Source organism: Orcinus orca, chromosome 17 (genome assembly GCF_937001465.1).
Source record: "Orcinus orca chromosome 17, mOrcOrc1.1, whole genome shotgun sequence".
NCBI classification, from domain to species: Eukaryota; Metazoa; Chordata; class Mammalia; order Artiodactyla; family Delphinidae; genus Orcinus; species Orcinus orca.
Window position 1 is genome coordinate 83,278,526 of NC_064575.1, and position 12,817 is coordinate 83,291,342.

Here is a 12,817-nt window from a genome sequence, read left to right on the forward strand (position 1 = left end):
GAGGTTACCGACTTTATGCCACTTGCCCTATCCTTCCATCTCAACAAGCTCGGAAGCAAAGCCCCGCAGGACAGTAACCTAACACACCATCGTTCGGGAGTTTTTTCCTCCTTCCTACAAAGAGCAAATCAAAGGACCCCACGCTCTAAAGGGCTTCTCTGCCGGCTCCAGTACTGACCTTTGGGCCGGGGAGTCCCACTGGGCCATCAAAGCCCTTTTCACCCTAAAGGAAGAAAGACAAAAGAAACAAGTAAGGTTCTGTTTTAATTTTCCCCTTTCTCTCTTTACTAGTTGGTTATCCCCTCCACCTGCTCATAAGCCAGTCCCTTAGTAAGCCACATGCCAATCAATAAATTGGACAAAGTTCACTGGAGGGCTTCCCTGGTGGCGCAGTGATTGCGAGTCCGCCTGCCGATGCAGGGGGCGCGGGTTCGTGCCCCGGTCCGGGAGGATCCCACATGCCGCGGAGCGGCTGGGCCCGTGAGCCGTGGCCGCTGAGCCTGCGCGTCCGGAGCCTGTGCTCCGCAGCGGGAGAGGCCACAACAGTGAGAGGCCCGCGTACCACAAAAAAAAAAAAATTCACTGGAGCTGAGCACCCTTTCTCAAACTGCCAACCTACATGGGGAACTTGGTCGTGACCTCCAAATACAGCCATCAATTTACAAATGCCAGCCTCACCCTCTGGGTGGCATCACCCAATAAGCCATTCCATCCATCCTTCATACCCTGGGTCCACTTATCCATCAATTCAACCATTATTTCATATAGTGGCTGAAAATACAGACATGGAAAGATTCAGCCTTTGCCATCTGGAATTTATGAGCTTATGGAAGTAAAGACAAGTAGGCAGTTTTACTCCAATGTGATCATTGTTATGGTCTCTGGAAGAAGAGGGAAAGAAAGGGTCTTAATGTCCCAAATAGCAGGGGCTAAATGAACAGGTATTGAATGGATGGATGTGAAGAATGGAAAGGCAGGCAGGCAGGCAGGCAGGGAGGCAGGCAGGGAGGCAGGGAGGAGGGAGATCATACAGACGATAATAATGGGATCAGAAAAGGATTCTTTGGGGATGTCTTGAAAGAAGAACAGGCATTAGCAGATTAAAAGGGGTGGCGGGAGGGAAAAGGATGTTCTAGGCAGAAGGTGCTACATATGCAAATTCCAGAAGGCAAGAAAGAGCATGACCTGGCGAGGAACAGGACATTCCCGCCTGCCTAGACACTGGGAGGGGAGAGGGGAGTGAGATGAGGCTAGAAGGGCAACTAGGACCAGGGGCTACACAGAGTGGGGACAGGTGGGGGAGGGGATCTGTGAGCCAAGCTCAGGAGGTCAGTGGCGATCCAGCAGGTGGTCGTGAGCTGGAGAGTGAGAAGGTGGGCGGGAAGAGAGGACGGAGGCCTGCTTGACCCCAGACTTCCTCCCGAGGGGCCCTGCCAGGGCAGGGCTCCAGGGAAACCATGAACTAGGCAGAGAGAGCATCGGCCACCCTCCCGGGCACAGTCTGCAGGCTAGTGGGCCAAGCCCCACGCTGCTGCAGTTACCCTTTCCATTTGGGGTTTTCCATGGAAAACAAGAATTCAAAAGGACTTGGGTTTGGACAGTTGCTTTCGTTATGACATTGATGGGTGAGAACCCGATCAACACGTTGTCTGTGGACCGCCTGAGCCCGGCAGGGGCGCGGACGAGGATCCCTGCCCGGCGCCCTGGGTGCACCCACCCTGGCTCCCTCTCTAGCTTCTCCCAATCCTAACCCAGCACCAGGCCGGAAGCCCCTAACTCCACCGACGCCCCAGACAAAGCCTCAGCTCGCAGCATGACCGAGCTTGCTTCTCGTGGCCTCCCAGCCAGCTGGGCCATGGTTAGAAATCCCCACTTGACTGGGAGCTCCTTGGGAGGGGGTCTCTGGGCGGAAAGAAGAAAGGAGAGTGTGAAGGAGAACAGAGGAGAGGGAAGAAGGGAAGGAGGAGAGGCTGCCAGGACAGGTGGCTTATTGAAACAAAACTGTCAGGAAATTCTTAAAGTGTGTCCACTCCAATGAACGTCAACCACGATTTCGTAGTTTTGTCTGTGCCTCCCAAGGCCCTTGCAAAGTTGGGGAGCACCTCCTGTGTGCCGCCCTGAGCTGGGAGGGGCAGACAGAGCAATGGATATACTGAATGCTGTAGACCGAGGGCCCTGGGGGGCTACCAGTCGAGCAGATCTTCACGGAGACCATCTCGATTTTGTCATCCTCACATATCTGTTTATTCTGCTCAAGTGGAAATTGTTTTCTTATTAAGAGGGCTGTTCGTCCACAGAAAAACAGATGAAGGCCTCAGGCACTCGAGGAGACATTTCATCTAGGCTAAAGGGCAGGCGGTGGTGGCAGTCGGAAACACATTAGGTTTTAAAATTAGAAACAAGAGGCATTAAACTCTACTCATATACGCATGTAGATTATATAGTACAGCTAATTACAGGGAACCTTGAGAAGAAAGGGATGAGGGTGTGTCCCGCAGAGCACACCTAAACCCTCGGCCGCTGCCCATGCAGAGTCTTATCCTCGAAGCAAATCTGGCTGGTTTAGGCGCACACACGAGTGAAGAGGAGACCGGGAGGAGCCAGAGTGCCTTGGGAAGACGTCACGAACTTCAGGAAGAGGTTCGTCACGGCTGGGTCTGAGCAGCTCCCCTCCCGATGTGCACAGAAATCAAGAAGGGAGAAGCCCAAGGAGCAAGGACAGGCCCCTGACCGGAGAGTCGCCTGGAGCCTGGGGCCACCCTGCCCTGGCAGCCCACGTGCATGATGGGAAATTCCCACCTCCACTGCTGGTTCTGCTGCCACCCTGCCCCACTCAGCTCTGGGGCCCCGGGCTGGCGGCTGAGGGTGGACTGTGGATGGTACCTTTTCTCCAGCTGGGCAGGAGCAGTTGATAGTCTTCAAAATGCCGATCTGTTCACTGCCGGAGGTGGGAGGCGGCTGGGGCGGGGGTGAGGGCTCCGTCAGCACGGTCACCTGGCACTGAAGGGAAGCACAGCGGTCAGAACCTGGCTTCCTGCCCGGCACCACTCCCTGGAGCTTCCCTGCACAGGCAAAGGGGAGGCAGGAACCCTGAGGACACTGGAGCCTGAGCAGGGAGGGCAAGTAGCGTCTGACCGCAGGTCCTGGTACCCTGAGGCCCTGGAGTCAGACTGGCGTGGGCCAAGGGGCTCAGCCGCTTCACTGGCCTCTCAGCAGCCTGTGGGAACCACTTAACCCCTCTGAGCCTCGGTGCTAACCTCTGCAGAGTGGGGACAAGGGCGTTTCCATCATAATGCAGTGAGGAGGAGTTAGTAGGACACAGAGAAAGCATCCAGTTCAGAGTCCGGAACGCAGGAACCCAGCAGGTGTGCCCGTAATGACTTATTTCCTTACCCTCGCCAGCCCCCTCCCTCCCTCCTTTCTTCCCTTCCTCTCCCCCACTCCTTCTTTCCCTCTATTCTCTCCTGCTCTTACCCGTCTCCCTCCCTTTCCTTTCTCTCCTCTCTCTCAGCTGACTCCAGCCCCAGCCCTGGTAACAACCACCCCGGGTGCCTGTGCCCCCCACTCGTCCTGACACAGGACACGCTGACCGAGTGCTCACTGCGTCCGGGCCCACGCCTGCCGAGTGCATGGATTTCAGCTTTCAACTCTAGGAGGCAGGACTATGGAAGCACCCTCGGAACTGGTATTTGGTAAATGGAGAGGGAGGGACCTGGACCGAGGCAGAGGTGGGGAGGGCCTGGGAGAGGCAGAACTGCGCCGGGGGCCCAGGAGCCTCTGCCCGCTGTTCCTGAACCCGTGTTGCCTCCTCCTGTCTTGCTGAGCAGCGCAGAGCATGGCGGCCTCCCCACTCTGAGCGCTGGCAGCAGAGATGCCGTTCCCCCCTGCCAGCCTCTGCCCCATGCTCCCCAGAGCTGGGTCTCATCACTCAGCTGCAGCCCCGGGGGCTGTAGACCGAGGCTGGGGCAGACCTGCATGACCCGCTCCCCCAACCCACGCCCACCAGACCAGGAAACGGAACCCTAGCAATGACCACCGGGCTCCCTCCCAGGGCGCACTGTGGTGGCGGGTGTCCCCTGATCCCATCCCAGGGCCCAGGACACCCCCTCCCTCGGGAAGCCAAGGACCCATTCCTCCCCCCCAACCCCTCCATGCAGAGTCTCTGCTCACCGGACCCGAGGGGATGTCACAGCACGTCTCCAGTTCCGAGTGTCGGGAGTCACAGTAAATCACGATCCGCTGTAGGTCAAACTGGGAGGGAAAACGAGGACAGAGAGTGAGTTTTGGGGGCTTTGGAACCCAGATCCTCCCTGCTTTCAGGCAGGCCCTGCTCAGGGATCAGGCCCGCTTCCCCTTCAGGGTCCTGTATGGTCTGACCCTGAGCTGAACTTCAGAGGGAGCCTAAGTGTCATCTACAGACAGCCCATCCCTCTAACAGCGCGAACCCCAAGTGCAAGGTGAGTCGGCACAGACTGGGGGCAGCGTTTTCTCCTGCTCTGAATGTGCTACAGCTCAGGCCCCTCACACACCTCCTCCCGTCCACAATCTGTGGCCACTGCGTTCACTAAAGCCCCTGCCATGGTGCTGCCACCAACAGTCTCCAAACGTTCAGAGTATCCCTGTTTTCAACTCTCTTATCTCCATGTGGTGGCTTAAGTGAACTTTTTTATATTAAAAATTTGCTTCTATCAAATAAAAGCAAAAATAAACAAATGGGACCTAATTAAACTTACATGCTTTTGCACAGCAAATGAAACCACGGATTTTCACATCCATGCCTCTGCACGTGGTCTCCCTTCTAGGAAAACCCCTGAAAACTAGCAACCACACTGAGGCATCCCCTCAGGAGTTGTTGTAAAAATACACCCACAGATCTTTTGATTCATTCACCTCCCCACCCCCGAGTGTAGGAGGGACCTGGTCACTGGCTTCTAAGAAACAGAACATGGCAGAAGTGACGGCGTGTCACTTCGAGATCAGTCATAGAAAGACTGGCTTCTTTGTGCGTGCGCGCATGGTCTCTCTCTCTCTCTCTCTCTCACATCACGCAGCCTGGGGTCACCAGCTGGCACGCAGGGAGCTGCTCCACGGAGAAGCCCACGTAGGGAGGAACCAGGGCTGCTGTCAGCAATCCAACAGCAAGGAACTGAGGCCCTCAGTCCAACAGCCCACGGGAGGCTGCCAGTGATCACCTGCGTGAGCTTGGAGGTGGTCTTTCAGCCCTGTTCTAACTTCAAGATCACAGCAATAGCCAATAGCTTGACAGCGACGTTATGAGAAACCCTGAGCAAGACCCACCCAGCTCAGCCCCTCCCAGATTCCTGAACCACAGAAACTATGAGACAATAAGTGTTTGTTGTTTTCATCCCTCTTTTTTGGGTGGGGGTGGGGGGATATTTGTTATGCAGCAACTGATAACTGATACACACCCTCTACTGTCAAGAAGAGTTCATGGGGTCTCTTCTCCACCACTTGGCTCCTTGTACATACAGCTAATACTGAACATAGCAGCCTGCATGGTAATTGTACATTTGTGTGTCCATCTTCCCCCAGGGCTCCCCATCCTGACGCATAGCCCTCAAACACACTGAGCTCTCTTTCCCTACCTGCTTTTCCCTCCTGCTCCTCACAAGGCTGGCTCCTCTCACCTTTCACCTCTGTAACCACCCATCAGAGCCCAGGCCCTCCCTGTCACTTGTCATCCTGCACATCCTTATAAAAGCAATGACCACGATGCCTCCTTTGTGTGCATTTCTTAGTTTACTTTTTAAGCTGTGTTTCTCTGATTAGAACAGTTCTGTGAGGCAGGCCTCTCCTGTCTCTTGTGTTTCTCTGTACCCCCAGCCCCAGAGTACTTCCTGACATAGCAGATGTCCTGAGGCATAGAATGAATGGTTGAGTGGATACATGCATGCACCATGCACGGACAAACATTTATCGAATGGATATTGAGCTCAATCAACGGATACTTATTTTATTAACACCAGTGCTGAATGCTCCCAGCCTTGCACCTCCCCTGTGCCCTTCTGCGGCCTGTGCTGCATTCGAAGGCCCTGAGCGAGCAGGCCAGGCAGCTCGACCTCACCCTCCTGGCTTTGGGACAGGCCCCGGCAGGTGTAAGCCCTCACTCCACAGACTGGACTCAGCAGAAACAGTAACAATTCCAGGTGTCTGTCTGTTGTATTTCCTGTAGAGACACCAGCCCACAGACAGGAGAAAATGACAAAACACAGAATCATGCTTTGGAACAAGGCCTATTTTAAAGAGAGGGTCCTGCTTTCTGCATTAGCAAGCATACATGCTCAGCGGCTGGGTCTGTCTGGCAAGGCCACAGGGACAGAGGTGGAGAAGGAAGGCAAGGTCAGGGTCAGGGAGGTGCACAGGTGGCCTGGGGCCTGCACACGTGCACTCAGGGTGGGTAGCAGGGCCTGGGAGCCAGGAGGGGTCTCTCCCAACTGCCTGGAATCCCACCATTCCCTGTCCCACCTTCCTCCCTCTCCCCTCCCTCCACCATGTCAGGGAGCCCACCTCCTGATGCCCCTCTGCCCCCACCCCTGGGATCTCTGCTCCCGTTTACACCCTCAGCAATTCCAGGCTGAACTGCTGCAGGGTCCTCTCTCCAGCCCCAGTTTCCCTCCGTGCCCACCATGTGCAGCTTGGTGACCCTTTCCTGACTACAGTGTGGAAACCAATCAGGGTGCAGAGAGCTGAGGATCTGAGATCAGCCGGGCCCGGGTCTGAGCCTCAGCTCTGCTCTTCTCTCAGAGCAGCTGGTCAAGGCACCCAATCCCCTGAGCCTCGGTTTCCTCTTCTGTCAGATGGAGATGCTGACATGACTCCTAGGGCACCGTGAAGACCAGGTGAGGCCAGACACAGGTGTCCATGGCAGGTGGAGCTGCAGGGTGCTGTGGTCTCTCCCCACCGTGTTCAAGCCTGAGCTACGTGGTCACAAGTGCCCCAGCCTACGCTTCTGGAAGGTTTACGAAGGGGTGCAGGGTTCATTGATCCTCCCTCCATGTAGTTCATCAGGATTCATTTTTAATCTAGAAACCCAGCACAAAACAGGAAGTGGGCACAGTATTCCTCTGACAAACGTCAGGTTCTGGGATTCCCCGGCACTGGGTACAACGTGGACACTCACCTAATGGCAATGGGCCAGAGGAGGAGAGAGTGGGACCCAGCCCAGACCCCAGACTCCACACTGTGGGTTAAAAGGGCCCAGTTAAGGGCCCAATGTGACCATCGAATCTGAGAGTCAGCACGGGACAGGACCTGGAGGCCCAGACTCACAGTAAAGGCAGAACTTCCAAGCAGACGGTGAGGCCTGCACTCCCGCCTCCTAATTCTGCCACTTTTTTTTTTTCTAACATCTTTATTGGAGTATAATTGCTTTACAATGGTGTGTTAGTTTCTGCTTTATAACAAAGTTAATCAGTTATACATATACATATGTTCCTGTATCTCTTCCCTCTTGCGTCTCCTTCCCTTTCACCCTCCCTATCCCACCCCTCTAGGTGGTCACAAGGCACCGAGCTGATCTCCCAGAGTGACTCAATCTCTGTGCTGAACGTCCTTACAGAATGGGGACAATGCGGTGAGTGAGGTCACAGCCTGCAACGTGGAGGACCTAGTCAGCCCGTGAGAACTTCTGGGAACACGGTGGGTACCACAGAGCAAGGTGCTGGCTGGCGCCTGCGGCTCTGACGCCCACCGGCGGCCCCTGCTCAGACTCTGGGTGGACTCTGCGCCTGCCCCCCGCCACTACCGGGGCGGAAGGAGGGCAAATGCGGGCCCAGCCCCCTTCTTCCCAGTCGAGCCTGAATGCTCTTGTCTCTGGAGGACTCTTCTTTACCCAAAACTGAATCGAGGCTTTGGGGCCGGTGCAGAGCAGCGAAGCCGGCAGTCCACCAGCTCCAGGGCACTGAGCGGCGGAAGGGGCGCTGCTCTGGGTCTGTGCTGCTCAAAGCGAGTGAGCGAGGGCTGGTCCCGAGCGCGAGAACCAGCCATGCGATGAACCCAGAGAGCTGGAGGGCATCAGAAATTAACCCCTCTGGCTCCTGATGGGGGTTACGGCTTCTCAGCAACCAACCCCATCCCCTGGGATTTGGAGCTGGGCAGGCCTGGGACACAGGAGCGGGAAACGGAGGGAAGGCTGGCAGGGCCTCCGGGGAGTCACGGGGCAGGGGTCCCAGCATGGCAGGTCCCAGACCAGCTGGACCCCCAGAGCCCAGGAACACCCCTTCCCAGCCCCGGGCCCCAAGGGTTTGAGTCTCCTCTCCCCGCAGCTCGGAGACGGGCTCCCCGTCCATCAGTCTAGATGCCCACTGACTTGCCTGGCCGCTTCTGTTGCACATTCCTCAGCAGAGAGTCACCCGGGAGCCAGGATCCCCAGGCCAGCCCCCAGCCCTGCCCCCTTTCCCAGCCCAGGCCCTGGCCTCTCACCTCCTTCCCTAACAGGGCTCACCCGCCTTCTCCTTCCATCCACCCTAGTCTGCAGCCCCAGGAAACGGCCTCCAGTACAGCTCTGAGCTCTCCCCACCCTCCTCAACCCTTGCTGCCCTTTCACCTACAGGTGGATCCCAGGGCCTATGCACTAGCGAGGCCTGGCCCTGCCTCCTGCCCCACCCCTCCCCCACCGTGCTTCAGCTCCTGCCACCTCCCATCCTGCGCACAGACAAATCCAATTCATCCTTCCAGGCTCATCCCAGAAGTCACTTGCCTCCAGGAAGCCACCCCTGCCCACCCCCTCCTGTCTTCTCCCATCCGCCTACCCCGTTCATTGAGGTCGGATGCCTTTCCTCTGGGCCCCGTAATATCTGATGCTTACTGTTATCAAAAAAGTAATTCAAAGAGACTGAAAAGATCTCAGTGTGATCCTTTCCTTTTATAAGAGGCCATAAGTAGCTTCGAGTCAGAGTCTTAAAGTCTTTTTCTATTCAGTAAACACAATGTTGAGAGACAAGACAGAAAGAGCAGTCGCCACCCACTGGGGCGCTCATATCCACCCAGGACACGCAGACAGCACCTGCTTGATCACACGAACCCCACAGCACAACACGAGGCACTAGCACGAGTCCCACTGACGCTGCCCACATGGACGGGAAGGGCCAGGCGGCAGGCCGGGGGCAGCTGGTACGCATTTACCGCTTTCCATCCCTGGCATGTACATTTGACACAACTCATCAAAATATGTACTTAAGATCTGTGCACTTTACTATATATGATTAGGCCTCAATAAAGAATAAAATAAAATATGTGTTGATTGAGTGAATTAATTTAGCCTCACTGAACCAAAGCTTATTTAAAAATAGGAACAGGGCTTTCCTGGTGGCGCAGTGGTTGGGAGTCCACCTGCCGATGCAGGGGACACGGGTTCGTGCCCCGGTCTGGGAAGATCCCACATGCCGCGGAGCGGCTGGGCCCATGAGCCATGGCCGCTGGGCCTGTGCGTCCAGAGCCTGTGCTCTGCAATGGGAGAGGCCACAACAGTGAGAGGCCCACGTACCGCAAAAAAAAAAAGAAACACATAGAAGTATTTCTGAGCTCAGTGGTAATCAGGGAAATGCAGATAGAACCACAATAAAATACCATCGTATGCCCATCCGATTGGCAAAACAACAACAAAAACGTTAAAAAAAATATCTATCAACGTGTTGGTGAGGATCTAAGAAAATGGGTCTTTCATACGTTGCTGGTGGACACATAAATGTTCTGCCTCTTTGTTGAGAAGTTAAAATATGCTGGAAAGTCAAAAATTGTTTACCCTACAATCTAATCATTGAATGCCCCAGAGAAACTCTCCCAACTGGTACACATCTCCAGCCTCAACGGCACGTGTTACCCTGTTTTCTTCATGAGGAACGTACATCTGGAGACGTGCCAGCACGTTCAAGACCAAGACTTGCTGGTTATGATGGTGAAACAGCAAAACAATCTAAATACTCACTAGCAGGAGAACAAATAAGCAAAATGTACGATAAAATGAAGTATTATGCAGCAGCTGAAAGAAGTAAAAGCTTAGACACATAATTTTGAGAGAAAAGAAGCAAGACGTGCCTATACACGCTGTACGTTATCTACATCAATTTCAAAATCTCTAGCGCACGTCCAGCAACCCTGTATTTGATAACAGAAATACATACACGTGTAAAGAAAAAGAAGAGAAATGGTTTTGGAGAGAGCTATCCCAGATCATGATTTGGTCACTTCTCGAGAAGCAGGGGACACTCCCGGTCAGAAGGATCAAGCTGACTTCCGCTCGAAGACAGCACGTAAGTGTACACGTGTTACGTGTGTGCATGTTCACGGTGTGTGTGTCTGTGTGTACAGATGTGGGGATGCATTCGTAGAGGAAAGAAAGATACAGTAAAGGAAAGCGAAAAAAAAAGAAAAAAGAATTAAGGAGGGAAAAGAAAGAATAAAGAAGGAAAGAACACGGATGTAATGGTGATGGAAAGACAGCTATTACCAGCCACTGAGTCTTCCCCACTTAATATCCCTGGTTGGTGAAATGAGGATGATTTTTACTTATTTTCCATATACTTTCCTATATGTTCCAATTTTTTTACAATCAGAGAAGGGAAAAGAGTCTGAATTTACAGGGAACCGTGTAACTCTATTTCTCTGCCCATCGATTTGTCTACATACACATGTAGATATATGTCCCGTGTCCCCAGTGCAGAGCACAGTGCTTGGCACAGAGTAGGTGCTCAGTATATATATGGTAAATGATCAAGTGGCTAAATAATTAAGTGAATGAGTGAGTGAATGAGTGATGGTGATATGGCAGTTTTCTGAGTCAGGGTCCTCCCTCCTAAGACAGTGCAAGGTGATGACTTGATACATGATACACAGGGGACATCAGGAGCACGTGGCGCCTGAGGCTTCTCCCCGGTGACCCCAGGACCTTGGCTGCAGAAGGCCCGCCAGTACTCACGTCGATGGGCACGCTGTCATAGAGGCGCTTGCCGATCACGGTCTTCCCCTGGATGTCGATGTTCTCCCTCTCCTCGATGGGCAGTGTCTGCACCAGCGCACAGTCTATGTACAGGGAGACGTTCTGGGCCTGGATGCTCAGGGCCACCTTGTGCCAGTCCCGGTTGAAAAGGTCATGGACCCGGGGACCTCGGAAGACCACCCTGACGGCATCCTTCATGGCACCCACAGCGTTGTACTCCACGGCCTTGTTCTCGCCGTCCAGCCGGATGGACACCTGGGGAGGAGAGGACCAGAGGCCCCTTGAGCTGCATGGGACCAAGGGAGGAGAGGGCAGCTGGGGAGGGGAGATCGCGGAGTCAGACCCAACAAATCTGAGTCTGATCCTAGCCGTGACCCTCACCGGCTGGTAAGCCTTGGGCAAAGCACTTCCCATCCCTAAGCCCTGGTGTCCTCCTCACGACAATGGTGTTACTGACACCTACCTTACAGGCTCATCTAAACCCTGTATTAAATGGAAGATCTGAGCTCGCACGTTAATCCAGGGGTCAAAATCTCAAGTACCCGAAGGCTCTGCAGGTAAGAGCACCTTTGTGAAACTACAAGGGGACTGGGGAGGAGGGGCTTCATCTGTGAGACCGACCAGAAACACTGACTGGTTTCAGCTTCTTTTAAAACCGCAGACAGCAGAACAGAATCCATCTGTGTCTAGATACCAGGTGCCAGTCTAAGACCCCATCCGCTAACCCAAACTCTCTCTCACCTTGCAGATAAAATCGAAGCCCTGGTCAAATAAAGCAATTCGGTGGCAGGGACCTTGGCTGTCTTGTTCACTGGATTACCCTCCAGCCCTCTGCAAAATGCCTTGAAAACTCTGGAAGGAAGTTTTACTTTCCTCTGCGTTTTAAGAATGAATGAGGGGTTTCCCTGGTGGCGCAGTGGTTAAGAATACGCCTGCCAAGGCAGGGGACACGGGTTTGAGCCCTGGTCCGGGAAGATCCCACATGCCGCGGAGCAACTAAACCCGTGCACCGCAACTACTGAGCCTGCGCTCTAGTGCCTGTGAGCCACAACTACTGAGCCCTTGTGTCACAACTACTGAAGCCCGCACGCCTAGAGCCTGTGCTTCGCAACAAGAGAAGCCACCGCAATGAGAAGCCCGTGCACCACAACGAAGAGTAGTCCGCGCTCACCGCAAATAGAGAAAGCCCGCATGCAGCAATGAAGATCCAACGCAGCCAAAAAATAAAATAAATTAATTTTTTTAAATGAATGAATGAAGTAACGAATGAACGTATGCTCATCCATGTGCTTATTCTTTCATCCCTTGCACGATACTCACTGAACATCCTCTGTGACAGGCAAGCAACCTGCTAGGTGTCAGGAATGCAGGAGTGGGCAAGATCAATACTGCCTCAGCGCACGGAGGTGGGGGACATAACGTGACACAGAAAATAGGTATTCACTGAGCAAATGGATGGGTGGGTATATTCTTGTCCAGTCTCCATGGGGTTAGCCTCCATCAGCCCTGATATCCACGCTCCACCTCTCTCCACCTGGATCTGGACTCCCAGACTCTGACCTTTAACTACCTGACCTGGGCTCCGATGCCCTTTGGCTTCTAGTTAGTCTGGCCCATGGGAGCGGAAATCAAAGAGTGGGAAGAGAGAGGGGTCTGGTATTGACTCTCCTGCCCTCCCAGCTTCCCTGCAGTTCCAGACGGCCATGTTCCTCCACGTGCCAGGGCCCTTTGGAAGCCCTCCCTCCTCCACGACTCCAGAACACAACGTCTCCGCAAACCACCAACCTCTCCCTGCCCAGGCCATCCAGGCCCCGGGCAGGGGCTCCCTGCTGTTGCTAATCCCAGGACACCACAATATCT

General features: G+C 54.2%; 1 protein-coding gene across 7 annotated transcripts in view; it reads right to left on the reverse strand.

The window, feature by feature from the left end:
• Window positions 1-12,817, reverse strand: part of COL22A1 (collagen type XXII alpha 1 chain) — a 261,252-nt gene that overhangs the window by 173,424 nt on the left and 75,011 nt on the right. For all 7 annotated transcript variants that reach the window (XR_007472957.1, XM_049700887.1, XM_049700886.1 and 4 more), the window contains 4 exons: window positions 10,937-11,212; window positions 4,171-4,251; window positions 2,884-3,000; window positions 179-223 (listed from right to left, as the gene is read on the reverse strand). Coding sequence is in view for 6 of the 7 variants with exons in the window: in XM_049700887.1 (XP_049556844.1) it covers window positions 179-223; window positions 2,884-3,000; window positions 4,171-4,251; window positions 10,937-11,212 (519 nt within the window). In the remaining variant the exon portion in view is untranslated. The remainder of the gene's footprint in view (window positions 1-178; window positions 224-2,883; window positions 3,001-4,170; window positions 4,252-10,936; window positions 11,213-12,817) is intronic.